Source organism: Chiloscyllium plagiosum, unplaced genomic scaffold (assembly GCF_037043375.1).
Source record: "Chiloscyllium plagiosum isolate Xiang-an unplaced genomic scaffold, Cpla_swu_hap1 HiC_scaffold_14, whole genome shotgun sequence".
NCBI classification, from domain to species: domain Eukaryota; kingdom Metazoa; phylum Chordata; class Chondrichthyes; order Orectolobiformes; family Hemiscylliidae; genus Chiloscyllium; species Chiloscyllium plagiosum.
In genome coordinates, this window is record NW_028270152.1 from 8,617,309 (window position 1) to 8,635,955 (window position 18,647).

At 43.1% G+C, this 18,647-nt stretch overlaps 1 protein-coding gene across 3 annotated transcripts in view; it reads left to right on the forward strand.

Moving 5' to 3' along the window:
* The window catches only part of tpra1 (transmembrane protein, adipocyte asscociated 1), a 74,669-nt gene that overhangs the window by 36,092 nt on the left and 19,930 nt on the right, over positions 1 to 18,647 (forward strand). For all 3 annotated transcript variants that reach the window (XM_087994065.1, XM_087994064.1, XM_087994066.1), the window contains exons 4-6: positions 9,967 to 10,053; positions 11,260 to 11,332; positions 12,030 to 12,109. In XM_087994065.1, the coding sequence (XP_087850191.1) occupies positions 9,967 to 10,053; positions 11,260 to 11,332; positions 12,030 to 12,109 (240 nt within the window). The remainder of the gene's footprint in view (positions 1 to 9,966; positions 10,054 to 11,259; positions 11,333 to 12,029; positions 12,110 to 18,647) is intronic.

The following is an 18,647-nucleotide window of genomic DNA, read 5'->3' on the forward strand; positions in this document are numbered from 1 at the left end:
ATGAGGCGTTCTTCCTCCAACCGTCGTTTTGTTGTGGTCTGACGATGGAGGAGTCCAAAGACCTGCATATCCTTGGTGGAGTGGGAGGGGGAATTGAAATGTTGAGCTACAGGGTGGTTGGGTTGGTTGGTCCGGGTGTCCCAGAGGTGTTCTCTGAAACGCTCCGCAAGTAGCCGGCCTGTCTCCCCAATATAGAGGAGGCCACATCGGGTGCAGAGGATGCAATAGATGATATGTGTGGAGGTGCAGGTGAATCTGTGGCGGATATGGAAGTTTCCTTTGGGGCCTTGGAGGGAGGTGAGGGCGCAAGTCTTGCACCTCCTGCGGTTGCAGGGGAAGGTGCCGGGAGTGGAGGTTGGGTTGGTGGGGGGTGTGGATCTGACGAGGGAGTCACGGAGGGAGTGGTCTTTACGGAATGCTGATAGGGGAGGGGAGGGAAATATATCCTTGGTGGTGGGGTCCCTTTGGAGGTAGCGGAAATGACGGCGGATGATGCGCTGTACATGGAGATTGGTGGGGTGGTAGGTGAGGACCAGTGGGGTGTTCTCCTGGTGGCGGTTGGAGGGGCGGGGTTCAAGGGCGGAGGAGCGGGAAGTGGAAGGGATGCGGTGGACTCCCTCGTCAGATCCACACCCCCCACCAACCCAACCTCCACTCCCGGCACCTTCCCCTGCAACCGCAGGAGGTGCAAGACTTGCGCCCACACCTCCCCCCTCACCTCCCTCCAAGGCCCCAAAGGAAACTTCCATATCCGCCACAGATTCACCTGCACCTCCACACATATCATCTATTGCATCCTCTGCACCCGATGTGGCCTCCTCTATATTGGGGAGACGGGCCGGCTACTTGCGGAGCATTTCAGAGAACACCTCTGGGACACCCGGACCAACCAACCCAACCACCCTGTAGCTCAACATTTCAATTCCCCCTCCCACTCCACCAAGGATATGCAGGTCTTTGGACTCCTCCATCGTCAGACCACAACAAAACGACGGTTGGAGGAAGAACGCCTCATCATCCGGCTAGGAACCCTCCAGCCACAAGGGATGAACTCGGATTTCACCAGTTTCCTCATTTCCCCTTCCCCCCCCCCCCCCCCCCCACCCCCACCCTGTCTCAGTCAAATCCATCAAATTCAGCACCGCCTTCCTAACCTGAGAACTTCTTCCCGACCTCTCCGCCCCCACCCCAGTCTGACCTATCACCCTCACCTTGACCTCTTTCCACCTATCACATTTCTGAAGCCCCTCCCCCAAGTCCCTCCTCCCTACCTTTTATCTTTGCCTGCTGGACAAACCTTCCCCATTCCTGAAGAAGGGCTTATGCCCGAAACGTCGATTCTCCTGTTCCCTGGATGCTGCCTGACCTGCTGCACTTTTCCAGCAACACATTTCCACCTCCATTCTGGAGATCTACTTTGTGATTTAACACATGCATGTAGGCTGACGCGTGCAGTACTGTGGATGGGCTGCATTGTCATGTTTACCATTTCTTTGTGATGAGACGGTGAGGTCCAGTATACTATGAGCAGATGTAAAAGATAGGGTTCAATTTCAACGAAGGACAGGGGAGTTCTGCTAGTATCTTGGTCAACAGTTATTCCTCAACCATTACATGAAAATACCACAGCTTTAAGAGGTATATTTTGTCCTGGATTTTTTTTTGTGAAGAGCGGTTGAGACATTTGCTGAGTGGTAGGCCCAAACCAAGGGAAGAAAAGAACTGGAAATGACATCACCAACCTTAAGAAACCAAGACCTATAAACAGAGGTGGGACGTACCACCAGCACTTCACCAGAGACTCTCACTTATGACGTTACCTAGTATGGTGATGAAATGTCTGAAAACAAACCTTCAAGCTCATTGAGCTAACTTACATACTTAGAATTACAGTATTTAAAAGGCATCTGGATGGTTGCACGAACAGATAGGGTTTAGAGGAAATGTGTTGAAATGTGGTGCTGGAAAAGCACAGCAGGGTCAGGCAGCATCCAAGGAGCAGGAGAATCAACATTTCGAGCAGAAGCCCTTCATCAGGAATGTGGGGGGGAGGGGTAAAGGGGGCTGAGAGAGGAATAGGCGGGTGGGGGTCTCATCTTAATCCTGATGAAGGGCTCCTGCCCGAAACACTAACTTTCCTACTCCTCGAATGCTGCGTGACCTGATGTGCTTTTTCAGCCCCACAATTTTTGATTCTGATCTCTCTTTCTCCTCAGAGGGATATGGGCCAAACACTTGCAGATGAGACTAGATTAATTTAGGATCTCTGGTCGGCATGGACGAATTGGACTGAAGGGTCTATTTCCATGCTGTACATCTGTGACTCTAAATTGATGACCCATCTCTATATTACAATAGTGACAGCACTTAAATTTTAGTTTTATAGCTTGTACTTTAGGTCATTCACAGAATCTCAGAATTTTTACACCACTGAAAGAGACCATTCAGTCTATCGTAATCTGTGCCATTATCCAAATGTGCAGTTCACTCAGTACCATACACCTGTCTTCTCCCTGTAATCCTGCACACAGTTTCCCCTTGCCACTAACCATCTGATTCTCTTTTGAAGGAACATGTAACCTGACATACTGGCAGTACTAGACACTTTGATGCGAGACAAGATTTTTACCTCTTTCACCTTTTTGCTTTAAATCTGTGCCCTGTCGTTTTTCAATATTTTCACAAATGGGAACATTTTCTCCCAATTTACTGTCTTTGGAAACCTCTGTGTGATCTCCCTGCAACCTTCACCTCGAAGAAAAGCTTTCCGGCATGTCCAACTTACTAAAATTCTGCATGCCTGGAACCATTTTTATAAACCTTTTCTGAACTCCACCCAGTGTTGGGATGTCAAATTGTGGCTGTACAGGATGTTTGAAGTACTGTGTACAATTCTGGTCACCCTGCTGTAGGAAGAATATTATTAAATTGGAAAGGATGCAGAAAAGACTTACAAGGATGTTACTGGAGGGCTTGATTGTAAGGAGAGTCTGCACAGGCTATGATTTTTGTTCCCCCTGGAGTGTCGGAGGCTGACCTTTTATAGAAGCTTATAAAATCATGGGCACAGATGGGGTGAAGTAGCAAAGATCTTTTGTCATGAACAGGGGAATCCAAAACTAGAGGGCATAGGTTTAAGGTGAGAGGGGAAAGATTTAAAAGGGACCTGAGGGGCAACCTTCTCTCACACGGTTCATATATGTAACAACCTGCCAGAGGAAATGGTAGATGCAAGTGCAGTACAGTTACAACATTCCAAAAAATATTAGGTCCATGAATATGAAAGATTTAGAGGGATATTGGCCAAATGCAGGTAAATGGGGGCTAGCTTAGTTTGGAAAACCTGGTTAGCATGGATGAGTTGGACCAAATGGTCTTGTTTCTGTGCTGTATGGTTCTATGACTCTACCCTCCTTTAAAGTGTAACCCTCCGTTTACTATCTTGTCAAGAGTCTAGAACTCAACTCTTAGTCCTTGGTGAAGAGGTCCTCCCTTTTAAGATCAATGAGGAGATATGTATTCACTCAGTTTGTTGTGACAGTTTGCAACCTCTATCCTAGAGGGCATTGGATGCTCAATCATTGTTTATATTAAACCCTGACTGCTGCACTGCCTCAATACTGCACTCTGAGCATCAGCCTGGATAATGAGCTCAAGATTAGGATGATGTTTATACTCTCAGCTTCTGAGGTGAGAGTCCTATCCAATGAGACATGCTTCACATTGTTAAAGATTTGAACTGGCTGTTCTGAAGCTCCGAGTCATCTGAAGTCGGTTATTCAAACTGTTAATTATAATGCAGCACATGGCGCAGGTCAAGAAAGAAGTGGAAAAGATCTAGTTTCTCACAACTTCCTCTACTGAGTTACAAGAGCGCACCACTGTGGATACTGGAAATAAAAACTGGAAGCAAGCCTGGTAGCATGTGTAAAGACAGAAAGAGTTGATGATTCAGGTCTATAATGTTTCATCAAACTTTCACTTCACTTCGCTTTCTAATTTAACAAGGGTTGTTCAAGAACTAACTATGATGGACATTGGAAATCTGAAATTAGAGCAAAAGATGGAAAACCCCAGAAGGTCAGGATGCACCTTTGGAAAGGAACAGAATAATGGTTTGGATCAATCAACTGAAGAACTAAAAATCAAAAACAGATTGCTAGGAAAACTTAGCAGTGTCTGTGTAGAGAAAGCAGAACTGAAGAAATAAGCTAGTTTCTTTTCATTTGCCCTTCTTTTCTGTGTGTTTATTTCCTGGCCATTCTTGGTTAACTTGACATCGGCTTTGAAGAGGTTGGGCTGTTGCTTTGTGCTGCCTGGCTCTAACATGCTTGCCAGTTTTGACATGTCCAATCTCGAAGGCTGGTGATCAGTGAGTTCAACATAGTTGTCAATGACAGTAGAACCCTGCAGAACTACAGATGCTGGAAATCTTGAAATTTAAACAGAAACTTTGGGAAACACTCAACAAGTCATCGACATCTACGGAGATAGAAACAAGACTTAACATTCCAGATTTTCCTTTTTCAGCAGAACCAGAAGGAATGACAGATTTGACAGTTTAGAGACAAAGGAGAGCAAAATGGAGAGCATTTCAAGAGTGTAATGGAATGCTCTCCTTTTGCCTAGATGAGTCAAACAACACTCAACAGCTTGACTGTATTCAGGACAAAGAGGACATTCACCAGAACGTTGCCTGTATTGGAGTATTTCAGCTGGAAAAGCACATATACAAGTTAATCAGGATGAAGGGCTCTGGCCCGAAATGTTGATTTCCCTGCTCCTTGGATGCTACCTGACCTGCTGTACGTTTTCTAGCAACATGCTCAACTTCAACACACCACCCTGTTCCATGGGAACATCTCTGTCTCAGTGTGGAAGTTGGAAGAACACCACCTAGTGTTCTGCTGGAGGTCCCTGTAGCGAGTTCAATAACTTAAGGGCTTGAGCTTTCCCATAGATTCATAGTGATGTACAGCATGGAAACAGACCCTTTGGTCAACCTGTCCATGCCGACCAGATATCCCAAACCAATCTAGTCCCACCTGCCAGCATCTGGCCCAATTCCTCCAAACCCTCCCTATTCTTATACCCATCCTTTCCCCAAACCCACACACCAGGCCTTGTAATCACACAGTCTGCTATTACACAATCCATTCTTGGCTATTTACAGCCATTCACCCTCCTAGCCAGATTGTTATCTAATCCTTTGTCTGTCCAAGTGTCCTTGTCTCTCTTTGGGCTGTATCCCCACCCCATCATCATCTGCATATAAACAGACATTTTACTAGCTACCATCGGTTCTGAGGAAGGGTCACTCGACCCCAAACATTAACTCTGATCTCTCTCCACAGATTCTGCCAGACATGCTGAGATTTTCCAACAATTTTTGTTTTTGTCTTTGGAACCAGTGTATTTTAACATAATTAGAAGGCAGGAGATTAAAGTCTGTGGCCACTTAACCAAATGAAATTCAACTTGTATATGTTGGGCATTTTGTGGCATATGAGGGGCATGGATAGGGTGAATAGACAAGGTCTTTTCCCTGGGGTGGGGGGAGTTCAGAACTAGACGGCATAGGTTTAAGGTGAGAGGGAAACATTTAAAAGGGACCTAAGGGGCAACTTTTCACACACAGGGTGGTGCATGTATGGAATGAGGTGCCAGAAGAAGTGGTGGAGGCTGGTACAATTACAGCACTTGAAAAGGCATCTAGATGGGTACATGCATGGGAAGGGTTTAGAGGGATGTGGGCCAAGTGCTGGCAAATGGGACTAGATTAGGCAAAGGATTTCTGGTCCGCATGGACAAGTAGGTCCAAAGGATCTGTTTCCATGCTTCTCTATGACTCCATAAGTCACCCTTTATTGACACAAGGAAAGTCCTTGACGTTATCTAGCTCCCTCTGAACCAGCTCCCAGAGTGAACAGGATGTCTGACACCTCTGTTCCTATCTGTTACCCTGGCCTGTTAAGAGTCCAATCAGGGAACTCCTATGAGGTTAATCTGGCTGACTTCCTTATAATCAGTACAACCGGGACACATTGTTTATAAGATGTTGTTTTATTCAAATGTGGGAGGTGGAGGCTCGACATTTCTGCCCTGTGGGTGTGACTGCAGGGGCACTCTTGATTGGCTTTTCAACCAGGACCAATTGTGTGCGTTTAGGAGTAACGACCTCTCGATTGCTTCCTGAGCAAGCGCCTACAGCTTTGTGTTGGGGCAGTGTGGCAGAAATGAAGGATTTAAAAAAAGGGATAACCACCTTCAGAGACTGAAAGGGCGAATCCTCGACCAGTGAATAAAATGTTGAGGATTGATATGTCCGCAATCTCCTGTCCTCCTGAGTTAAAAGGAGCCAGAAGGGAACTGAGAGAAAACCTCTCATTAATGCCTGCAATCTGGACTGGTGCCAGAACTGTGCTTCACTAATGACGTTTTGTTCCTTCCCACCAGTATTTGTGTCTTGTCTCTTTGGGTGTAGCTAAATGGGATTCTTTTTAAAAGGGAGAGTTTAAATTATAGAGTTGTAAGTTATCAATTTGTTTGTTATTAATCATTTATTAAAAACAATCTGTTTGCAATAAATGGCTGTTTCTTCATTTAAAGTGCAGAAACCTGGTGAATGTTTTATTTTAACCTGGGCCTGGTGGCTAGATAAATTAGGGACTTTGGTGGTTTAATTAAACCTTTTCACATTTGTGAAACCTCTGGCAGCTGGGGTTTGACTTTGAGCATGCTACCTCAACAAATTGTGATAAAACCACAATTCAATAATAATCAGTAAGTCTGCATTTTGATAAGTATTGGACAGGACACTTGGAGGAGCATCCTCCAAAATGGTAGAAAAACTATTGCCTCTGAATATGAAGGTTATGGATTCAAGGGGAATTGAGTATAGCAGTAAAGATTGCTGCAGCTGCTTAAGAGTTTTGGTGAGATCTCTTTTTTTTGTATTGTATGCTGTTTTGGTCCACTTAAATAAGATATTAGGTTTACTTGCCACAAGGAGTGAAACAGAAGTTCACCAAACTAATGCCTGGTATTTTAAGATTTTGTGTAGGGAGGTCATGGAGACTTGTCTGTCTGTGTTCCCTCAATTTTTGAAAATTGAGGGGTGGCTGCTGTGTTGTATTTTATGCAATTCCTAGAGGGTGTGACAAGGTGGGTGTACATGAGCTGTTCCCCTGGCTGAGTCTTATGTTAAATGACATAATTTCAGTGTAAGGGCTTAGGCCATTTAAATGCTCAGCTGAGAGAATTTCTTCATTATGGGTGAATTTCTGGAATTCCCTAACCCAGAGAGTTGCGGGTGCTCAGTTATTAAGCAGGTTTGTGATAGAAATCAGTAGATTTCAGTAGAATAATTGTAATGTCAATGGTGTATGACTACTCCTGTTTGTCATGATTTGGATATGCTCTAAGTGGGAAATATCTCGCTGGCAAATGGGATTAGATTAGGATATCTGGTCAGTATGGACGAGTTGGACTGAAGGGTCTGTTTCCATGCTGCCCAGCTCTATGCTCTAAGTGGGAAATATCTCGCTCTTTGTAAAATTAAATTGAAGACAATAAATAGAAACTTCCAGCTATGCCCTATAGAGTTAGCAGGCAGACTCCTCAATGAACTCATTTGCATGCTCAGATTTGTTTCGTAAACCAGTTAGTCAATTCTTTGGCAGCAGGTTTGGGTTGTGGGTTTGGTGGCCATTACAGAAAAGAGCTAATTGGTGGCAAAACAATCTCAGTAAAACATCAGCAATAAGCGTTTAAATTTTTTAAATTAAATTTGGCATGAGTGGACCTTCAATATAGAAATACACAAACGGGAGTTAAAAATCACAACACCAGGTTATAGTCCAACAGGATTAATTGGAAGCACTAGCTTTCTGAGCGCTGCTCCTTCTTCAGGTGATCGTGGACCTGATGAAGCCCATGTCCCTCTAAACCCTTCCTAATCCTATACCCATCCAGGTGTCTTTTAAATGTTGGTAGTGAGTTTGAGAATGTTGTAATTGTACCAGCTTCCACCACTTCCTCTGGCAGCTCATTCCATACACGCTCCTCCCTCTGCTTGAAAAAAGTTGCCCTTTACGTCTCTTTTTAAAATTTTTTTTTCCCCTCTCTCCCTAAACCTATGCCCTCTAGTTCTGGATTTCCCCCACCCCAGGGAAAATCTGGAAGTAAGAAGTTTGCGTAAGTGCAAGAAATGCATGGCCTATCCTGTGGGGAAAGAAAAACTCCCCAGCATTAGAGCTATGTGCGGTATGTGTGTGTAAAAGTATTTGTATCTATTACAACATCTTACTGCTCTGCAGGATATAATGCAACAACTTTAGAAAGGCATCTTCAGCAGGACCTTCCAAATCCACTATCTCCACCTGGAATGCCAAGTGCTGCAAATATATAAAAATGTATTTGGCCATTCTTTGGTCATGTCTGGGTCAAATTAGTTTACTTCCCTCCCTAATAGCACTGTAGGTGTTCAAGAAGGCACGTTTGCACTATTTCCTGAAACTGACTTGGAAGGGGGAATGATTATCAACCTCCCCACCAATGCTGTTCATTCCAAGAGTGATTTTTCTTTTTGAAACGAAAGCACATTTGTTTTAAAGGGTGGTGAACTTTGAAGTGTAATCATCATCATCATTACATAAGTGGATGTGGCAGCTATTTTGCACAATATAGGATTTAACAATGATGAGGATAATGACCAGTGAACCTATTGCGTGGAGTGCTAGTGGAGAAAGTAGTGAAGAACAAGCTTGCTGCCTTCAGAGAAATGCTGGATTTTTTTTTTTGAATGGTCCACCTGGACAAGCAGGCAGTCTTGGCTTCATGTCTTTTATGACACCACCAGCAGTACTGCAGTGGGAGTGTCTGCTGAAATTGTTGGCTCGTGTGGTTAAGGGGAGCTTTTGATTTGTTGCAGGGGAGAGGTTCAGTCTGCCATTGGTGACTAGCCAGGTGCCAGAACTGGAAAATGACCCCCACCTCAAAGATCCACTGTCACATAAACCGATTTTGGTTTGCAGGTTAGATTACTAACAAACTCCCTCATCATAAGATGACAAAATGTTTGTCTCTGTAAAAGCCTGAAATTTTCATGAGCGCTTTTATAGCTTCAGGGAAACATATTCGTGGAGACTGTGTATCTTTTTCAACCTTAACATCTTTTCCAGATTCTTCTCTCCCACATTTTCTTAGGCATGATCTTTATTGGCTCAGTGATGGGGTTTGGAGACATTGAGATGTGGAAGGTCCAAAAGTATATGTGTTGCTTGTGGTAGAGTACAGATCCTTGTAGATGTTGACTTATGGTGAACTTTATTTTAGTTTTGGAGTACTCCATTTATGTGCCTTGGTTTCGTATCCCTTTAATTGCTTTGACTGGGGAAAACATGATCAATCTGTGTGAAAGTTTTCCAACCTTAGTAGTTTTTTGTTTGGAGTGTTGAGGGGGAAAGTGTGAAGAAATGGTTCCTGAAATCACCCTCGACTCAAATTTTCAGGTTCTGCCTCTTTTGTCCTTGACTTTCCCACCAGAGGAAACTGTTTCTGTTGATCATAGGAATGTTTTGTAGTCATCTTAAACTCTGTGCCTTAGGTGACCTCTTAACTTTGTATTCTTGAGGAAATACAAGCCTAGTCCATAAAAATTGGACCCAGATGGAGATATCAAATGCAAATGTATGGGAGTGCTGTCACCTGCAAGTTCCCCTCCAAGCTACTCGCCATCCTGATTTAGAAATCTATTACTCTGTTTAGTGTCATTGGCCCAAAATCCTTATCCAACAGCAAGTGTGCCCACACAAGGTGGACCACAGCAGTTCAACAAGGTGGACAACCACCAGCTTTCGAGGATATTTAGGGATGGATAACAGTATTGGCTGAGCCAGCAACATCCACATTCTGTGAAGAAATGCCTTTTCCAAAAAGCTTATCCAGATGATTTTTCTTTTGCAGGTGTTTGTCGTTGCAACAGTGGGCATCACACGTGCTATTGTTTCCATGACAGTCAGTGCATCCACAGTAGCTATAGTAACAGACAAGGTAAGTTCGGGATAATGCATGACCCGCCCCCCCAACCTGTTTGCCCTTAGATTTATATGTCACAGTAACAGAATTGTTACTATGCAGAAAGACAAGTTTTAAAGTCTTTCGGGGCTGGTTTGAAGCCTTGGGTAGAATGCACTCAGCAATGAATCCTCATTGCTGTTATCTAGGGTCTGTAGCCATCAGTATAAACAGACCAGATGCTTTCTTATACAACATTTTGGGTTCAGTTTGGTGTATCACACCGTTGTCAGAAAATAGGGATTTATTCTTTAATCTGGAAAGAAGCGTACTCGAGGAAAAGAGGAGGAACTTCCTTGATTTAAATCAACTTTATTTCAGTCCAGCATTCAGAAGATTTTGAGCCTTTCTTTCTTGTCTTCTTTTCCTGAGGACATTGGTGACCCCATCAGGGTACAGTCCCAACAGTGGCACTTTGCCTTGGCACTAGCCCTAAAATGTCCTTTTGCTTTCGGGTGTGACAAGCAGAGCTGTTTGGCTGCCTGAACCTGAAAGGTCTCACATTGGAGCTCAGTCCTGTTTCTCACTTTCCCCCATCCACCGATTTACACTTCCATGAAGGCATCATTTGATGGCACCAGGAACAGAAACCCCGGTGAAAGGGACTTAGTGTGAGGTAGGATTTGGGTAGTAGAGCTTTGAATGATTTTATGCAGTATGGGAGGCTGGGCCAGAAAAGCCTTAAATTAGTATATGTGCAACGTAAAAGGGTGACAAAGGTGTGACTGGTTTCAGCAGCAGATAAACTGAGGTAGAGTTGGCTCTGTCCTCGCAATGGAAGTAAGCAATCTTAGTGATAGTGATAAAATGTCAGAAACTTTGCTCCAATTTGCTCAATGACCAGGAAAAGGGACAGAAATGATGGCCATGGAACAAGTTTGTTGTGGTTCCGGAAGTCCACAATTGAAATTTCTTTTGCTTGGCTAATCCACCATACTGCAGATCTGTGCCAAGCCCTAAAATCTGTCCTTTTTAATTCAGGCAAAGAGGGTTTTCAGGAAGTCATGAGTTACAGGTTCAACTGCTTTCCTCACCTCTGTGATTCTTTGTGTGAGAGTTTCGATAAGTGAGACCTGGAAACAATGGGATGTCCACAGCTTGGCCCAGCATTTGAAATGAGTAGTAAAATATTCTGAGCATTTCGTCCACTCGTGATTGATAGATTTGCTATTTCTTTTTTAGATTCTTTGGGAGATCTCACGATTCTTTCTGTTGGCGACTGAGCTGAGTGTAATAATATTAGGTTTGGCTTTTGGTAAGTTGTTAAGTTCTGTCAATTTGATGACTTTGGCTCTCAGTTGAGCAAGCTCTTGATTTTGAGGTTCCTGCCCTTGTTTTTGAAACTCTTGATGGTCTTGCACCTCCCTACTTCTGTAAAGTCTTCCAATCCTAAATCCATCTGATATCTTAGTGAGTTTTGAGAAGATTTGTAGCTCAGGTTGAGTTCTGGATGTAGGTTTACTCGCTGAGCTGGAAGGTTCATTTTCAGACGTTTTGTCACTGTACTAGGTGATGGAAAAGTCTGAAAATGAACCTTCCAGCTCAGTGTGCAAACCTAAATCCATATGATATTTCTGTGGTCTTCTAATTCTGAATTTCATGGAAGCCTGATTTTATTTGCTCCACCATTGTTGGCTCCAACTGCCTGGGCACAAACCTGTGGAAGTCCTCCCTGAACATCCCTGTCCCTCTACCTCTCAATCTTCCTTAAGACATTCCTTGAAACCTATCTCTTTGACCAAGCTTTTGGTCATCTGCATTCATGAACCCTAGGGTAGATCAGTGTCAAAGTGATCTTGGCAATGCTCCTGAGAAGCATTCTACTATGTTAAAGGTGCTGTAGAAATGATAGCTCCTACTAGTTAATTAGAAAATAGTACTTTTGTATTCACTACATGAAAATCAACTGATTATAATGTACCTTTTTTGTTTTCTCATTCTTCTGGACCTAGGACACCTCGAAAGTAAATCGAGCATCAAGCGTGTCTTGACCATAACTACAGTACTTGCTCTGGCTTACTCGATTACACAGGTCTGTCTGAAAGTTCTAGTGCTTTGTTTTCACATTTCTCTTTCCCAGCTCAGCTGGTGCACCCTTATCTCAGAGGCAAGACATTGTGGGTCCAAGCTGCAGAGACATGTGTACAAAATCCAAGTTGACATTCCTGATGATACAAATCTGAGGGAGAGTTGCTGCGCTGTATGAGTTGACACCTTTTGATTCAGCATCATTCGATATTAGATAAAAACAAGCCTGCTCCCTCCAGTTGACTGAAAATGTCCCAAAGATAAAACTAAGAGTTGTGAAGTTCTGAAATAAAACCAGAAATTGCTGGAGAAACTCAATAGGTCTGGCAGCATCTTTGGACGGAAAACAAAGTTCACGTTTTGAGTCCAGAAGGGTCACTGGTTTTGAAGCATTAACTATGTGCTTTCTCTCTACAGATGCTGTCAGACCTGCTGAGTTTCTTCAATTTTTTTTTTTAAATTAAAGCTTTCAATATCGAATTGAAGATGAGCTGGGGAACTCTGGCAGATATTTATCCCTTAACCAGTGTTACTTTAGAACAAAAAAAAATGATCTGGGCACTATCACATTGGCTTTTCTTTTGGAATCTTGTGGTATGCAGGTTGATTGGTGTGTTTCCTACATTACAACAGTGATCACACACAAAGTATTTAATTGCATCTGGATGTCCTGAGATTGTGAAAGACACTATATAAATGAACATTATTTATTTTTATGGAAGAAAAATGTTATTGTAATTGGGGATAATATAGTTAGTGGCATAGACACTGTTCTCTGTGACCACGATCAAGAGTTCTGAAGGTTGTGTTGCCTTTCTGGTGCTCTGGTATGGGATATCTCATCTGGGCTGCAGAGGAATTTGGAGTGGGAGGGTAAAGACCCAGTAGTCGTGATCCACATATGTACCAATGACATAGATAAAACTAGGGCAGCGGTTATTCGAAGGGAATATTAACAACTAGGAGCAAAATTAAAAAGCAGAACCAAAATGGCGATAATCTCTGGATTACTACCTGAGCCATGAGCTAATTGGCACAAGTTCAAATAAGACTTAGCAGGTAAATGCATGGCTCAAAGATTGGTGTGGGAGAAATGGGTTTGAATTTATGGGTCATTGGCACCAGTACTGTGGAAGAAGGGACCTGTTCTGATGAGATGGTCTTCATCTGAACCATACTGGGGCCAGAGTCCTAGCAAATTGCATGACTAGGGCTGTATACACTGCTTGAAACTACGTTTGGGTGGGGGTGAGGGGGGGGGGGGGGGGGAAAAGGGGTGAGAGAGAGAGAGAGAGAGGGAACAGGAGGGCTCAGTTATAAGTTATGGCTGTGCAGGACATTGGTTAAGCCATTTTTAGAATATTATCTGCAATTCTGGTCTCTCTCCTATTGGATGTTGTGAAACCTGAAAGAGTTCAGAAAAGATTTACAAGGATGTTGACAGGGTTGGAGGAATTGAGCTATATGGAGAGGCTGAATAAGCTGGGTTTGCTTTCCCTGGAGCATCGGAGGCTGAGGGGTGACCTTATAAAGGTTTATAAAATCATGGGGGGCATGGATAGGGTGAATAGACAAGGTCTTTTCCATGGGTTGGGGGGAGTCCAGAACTAGAGGGCATAGGTTCAGGGTGAGAGGAGAAAGATATAAAAGGAACCTAAAGGGCAACTTTTTCAGAGTATGGAGTGTGTATGAAATGAGCTGCCAGAGGAAGTGGTAAAGACCGGCACAATTACAGCATTTAAAAGGCATTTGGATGGGTATATGAATAGGAATGATTTACATGGATATGGGCCGAGTGCTGGCAAATAGGACTAGATTACGTTAGGATATCTGGTCGGCATGGACGTGTTGGACTGAAGGATCTGTTTCAGTGCTGGACGCCTCATTGATTCTGACTCTGACTCTGAAGGAGAAAGTGAGAATGTAGAACTCAAGATAGGTTATTAAAATCTTCAGCACAGACGCAAATAGGACCGTGTATGGAAACTGATAGCAATCAAATTTGAAGCACACTGGACACATGAATGGCATTGAGAAGAGGGATGGTTAATATAGGACTGACTGTGTTATATATGATTGCATGCAGTATAAAGAATAAGGTTAATGAGCTTGTGGCACAGATCAAAGTTGGCAGGTATGATGTGGTGGGCATCACAGAGACCTGGCTGCAAGGTGATAATGATTGGGAGCTGAATATTCAAGGACATACATCCTATCGAAAAGATGAGCGGAGGGGTTGAGGTTGCCTTGTTAGTAAGAAATGAAATTAAATCAACAGTAAGAAATGAAGTAGGGTCAGATGGTATAGAATGTGTGTAGGTAGAATTGAGGAACTGCAAATTTAAAAAAAAGTGTTGGAGTTCTGTAAAGGGCTCCAAATAGTATACAGGACCTGGCGTGCAACATACACCAGGAGATAGAAAAGGCAAAGTTATGGTGATCATGGGGGATTTCAATGTGCAGGTTGACTGGGAAAATCAGGTTGGTGGCTTACAAGAAAAGGAATTTGTGGAATGCCTACAAGATGGTTTTTTTGGAGCAGCTTGTGGTGGAGCCCACGAGGGAACAGACAATACTGGATTTAGTGTTGTGCAGTAAGGCAGACTTGATAAGGGAGCTAAAGTGAACGAACCCGTAGGAGAAAGTGATAATAATGTGATTGAATTTACTGTGCGATTTGAGAGGGAGAGGATAGAATCAGAGGTGACTGTATTGCAGCTGAATAAAGGCAACTCCAGAGGCATGAGGGAGGAGCTGGTTAGAATTGACAGAGAAGAGCCTAGCAGGAAAGACAGTAGAACAGAATGACAGGAGTTTCTGGGAGTAATTCAGGAGACACAGCAGAGAGACACAAGAAGAACCATACCAAAGGGAGGATGAGACAACCATGGCTGACTAGGGAAGTCGGGCTCAACATAAAAGCAAAAGAGAAAGCATATAATGTGGTGAAGGGCAGTGGGAAAGCAGAGGATTGGGAAGCTCACAAAGACCAACGGAGGTCAACAAAAAAAGAAATAAGGAAGGAGAAGATGTAACTATGAGGATAAGCTAGCCAGGAATGTAAAGGAAGACTGTAAGAGTTTCTTTTGATATATAAAGGGCAAAAGAGATGCAAAGGTGGACATTAGGCTGTTGGAAAATGACATTGGAGCATTGTAGTGGGGATCAAGGAAATAGCTAAGGAACTGGATAATTACTTTGCATCAGTCTTCATGGCAAAGGACATGAGTAATATCCCAAAAATTCAAGAGAGTAAGGGGGCAGACCTGAGTATGTTGGCTATCATCAAGGAGAAGATTGATAAATCATCTGGACCAGATGGACTACGCACTGGGTTCCAAGGGAGAAAGCGGAAGAGATGGTGGAGACATTATTGGTGAACTTTCAGGAATCGCTCAAATCGGGGAGAGTCCCAGAGGACTGGAAATTCGTGAATGTGGCACCCCTTTTTAAAATGGGAGCAAGGTGAAATATGGAAAATTATAAACCAATTGTGTGTAAGATTCTGGAATCCATAGTGAAGGATGAGATTTCTGAATGTTTGGAAGCGTACAGTAAAATAGGTCAAAGTCAGCATGGTTTCATCAAGGGGCAGTCATGCCTGACAAATCTGCTTGAATTCTTTGAAGTAGTGAGCAGGTTAGACCAAGGAGAACCAATGAATGTTATCTACCGGGACGTCAAGAAGGCCTTTGACAAGGTGCTGAGTAAGATAAGGGCCCATGGTGGCAGCATGACAGAAGCTTAGCTTGGATAGAAAGCAGAGAGTGGGGACAAAATGGTCCTTCCCTTAGATGGCAGCCGGTGACAAGTGGTGTTCCATAAGGGTCAGTGTTGGGACCGCAACTTTTCACTTTATACATGAACGATCTGGTGAAGGAACTGAAGGCATTATGACTAAGTTTGCAGACAATACAAAGATAGGTAGAGGGACAGGTTGCATTGAGGAGACAGGGAGGCTGCAGGAGGAGTTGGACAGGTTAGGAGAGTGAGCAAAGAAGTGGCAGATAGAGTATAATGTGGGAAAGTATGAGGTCATGCACTTTGGTAGGAAGAATAGAGGCATGGAGTATTATCTAAATGGGGAGCAGTTTCAGAATTCTGAGGTGCAAAGAGACTTTGGAGTTCTAATCTAGGATTCTCTCAAGATAGACTTGTGGGTTGAGTCAGTAGTTAGGAAGGCAAATACAATGATGACATTTATTTTGAGAAGGTTTGAATATAAAAGCAGGGATGTACCTCCTGAGGCTCTATCAGGCTCTGGTCAGACCACATTTGGGGTATTGTGTGCAGTTTTGGGCCCCAAATCTCAGTCAGGATGTACTTGACCTGGAGCATGTTGGGAGGAAGTTCACAAGAATGGTCCCAGGAATGAAAAGCTTAACATACGAAGAATGTTTGAGGACTCTGGGTTTATACTTGATGGAGTTTAGAAGGATGTGGACAGACCTAATTGAAACATTCAGTATATGAATAGATGGACTGAGTAGATGTTCTGAAGATATTTCGATTGGTGAGAGACTAGGAGGGCATAACCTTAGAGTAAAGGAAAGATCTTGTAGAATGGAGATGAGGAGAAACTTCTTCAGCCAGAGAGTGGTAAACCTATGGAATGTATTGCCACAGAAGGCTGTGGAGGCCAGGTCATTGTGTATGTTTAAGACAGAGATAGGTTTTTGAGTATCCAGGGTGATCAAGGGATATTGGGAGAATGGGGTTAGGAAACTTAGCACTGTGAATGGCAGAGCAGACTTGATGGGCTGAATGGCCTAATTTCTGTTCCTATGTCTTATGGTCTTATGATATGGTGGAGAATCTAGCAAAGCTGAAGAAGAATCCATTTTGAGAAAATGAATCCTACATTTGGGATGTAGAATCTTGCTTTCTTCTTTGATCAACTTTAAATAGCTGAGAATCTGTTCCTTCAAATTGCAACGTAATCAGATAATGATACACATGTGCCTACACATTGCCTTTCATACTTTCCCTCAGTACATGATATATAGGAGGCATGGTTAGTAAGTTTGTGGATGTCATCAAAATTGATGATATAGTGGACAGTAAAGAAGGTTGTCTAAGATTGCACAGAGATCTTTGATCAATTGGATCCATGAGCTGAAGAGTGGCAGATGGAGTTTAATTTGGATAAATGTGAGGTATTGCATTTTGGTAAAACAAACAGGGGCAAGACTCATCCAATTAAAAGAAGGGCCTTGGGTAGTTTTGTAGGACAAAGTCTTGGAATTCAGGTTCATAATTATTGAAGCTTGCGTCATATGTAGACAGGGTGGTTAAGAAGGCCCTTAGCACGTTTCCCTTCATTGTTCAGACCTTTTGAGTGTAGGAGTTGGGACGTCATGCTGAGGTTGTACAGGACGTTGGTGAGGCCTTATCTGGAGTACTCTACAGTTCTGGCCACCCTGTTACAGGAAGGATATTATTAAATTGGAGAGGGTTCAGAAAATATTTGTCAGGATGTCGCCAGGAATGGAGGGTTTGAGTTATAAAAATGGGTCAGATAGGATGGGGCTTCAGTAGAGTGTAGAACGTTGAGGGGTGACCTTCTGGAGGCTTATACTATCATGAGGGGCATGGATAAAATTTAATAAGTGTCTTTTCCCTCTGGGTGGGGTGAGGGGGAGGTGGAGTTCAAAACTAAGGGGCATATTTTTAAGGTGAGGAGAAAAAAATTTAAAAAGGTCCTGAGGGGCAACTTATTTACGTGGAGAGTAGGGGATTGTGTGTGGAACGAACTGCCAGAGGAAGTGGTGGATGCAGGTACAGTTATGACATTTAAAAGACATTTGGATAAAGAGAGTTTGGAGGGATATGGGCCAAATGTCACCAAGTGAGACTAATTAATTTTTAGGAACCTGGCCAGCATGGACCAAAGGGTCTATTTCCACATTGTATGAATGTATGACTACATGCATGTTGCACCTTCATATTTTGTGTGGGTTTATGATATAGATTGTGAAGCCTCTATTGGTAATATTTGTGAAATCTGAGGCCTCCTAAGAATCTTTGCCACTCTGTTTTGCTGTTGAGATACTTTTAAAAATCAAAGTATTTGACCAAACTTTTGAGCACTTGTTCTAATCTCCTTTATGGAGATTGGTGTCAAATTTTGTTCCAAAATTGTCCTGTAACTAAAGTTTTGAGGCATTTTATTTTACTTTAATTACTGTACAAATGGAAATTGCTGTCATTCTTTGTGGCACCACACTCCCCTCACCCCACGGAATGTTTTTGTTGTGGAACACGCCAAACCAAGGGCAAATATTCTGGATTGCCACAAGATAAAGCATGGCATAAGTTCCCTTTTTTTCACTCTGCTTCCAGTGGATAAGCAAAAAGAATTAGTGATTGTTGATGTCATGCCTTTCATAACTTCAAGACAACCTTGAGTTCTTTACAGCGAACAAAATACTCCTGTAACGTTATCATTGTTTGTATTGTTGGAAACACTACAGCCAGTTTCCACCCACAGACGGCAATGTTATACTGACCAGATAATCTGTTTTTGTGATGTTTTTAAAGGG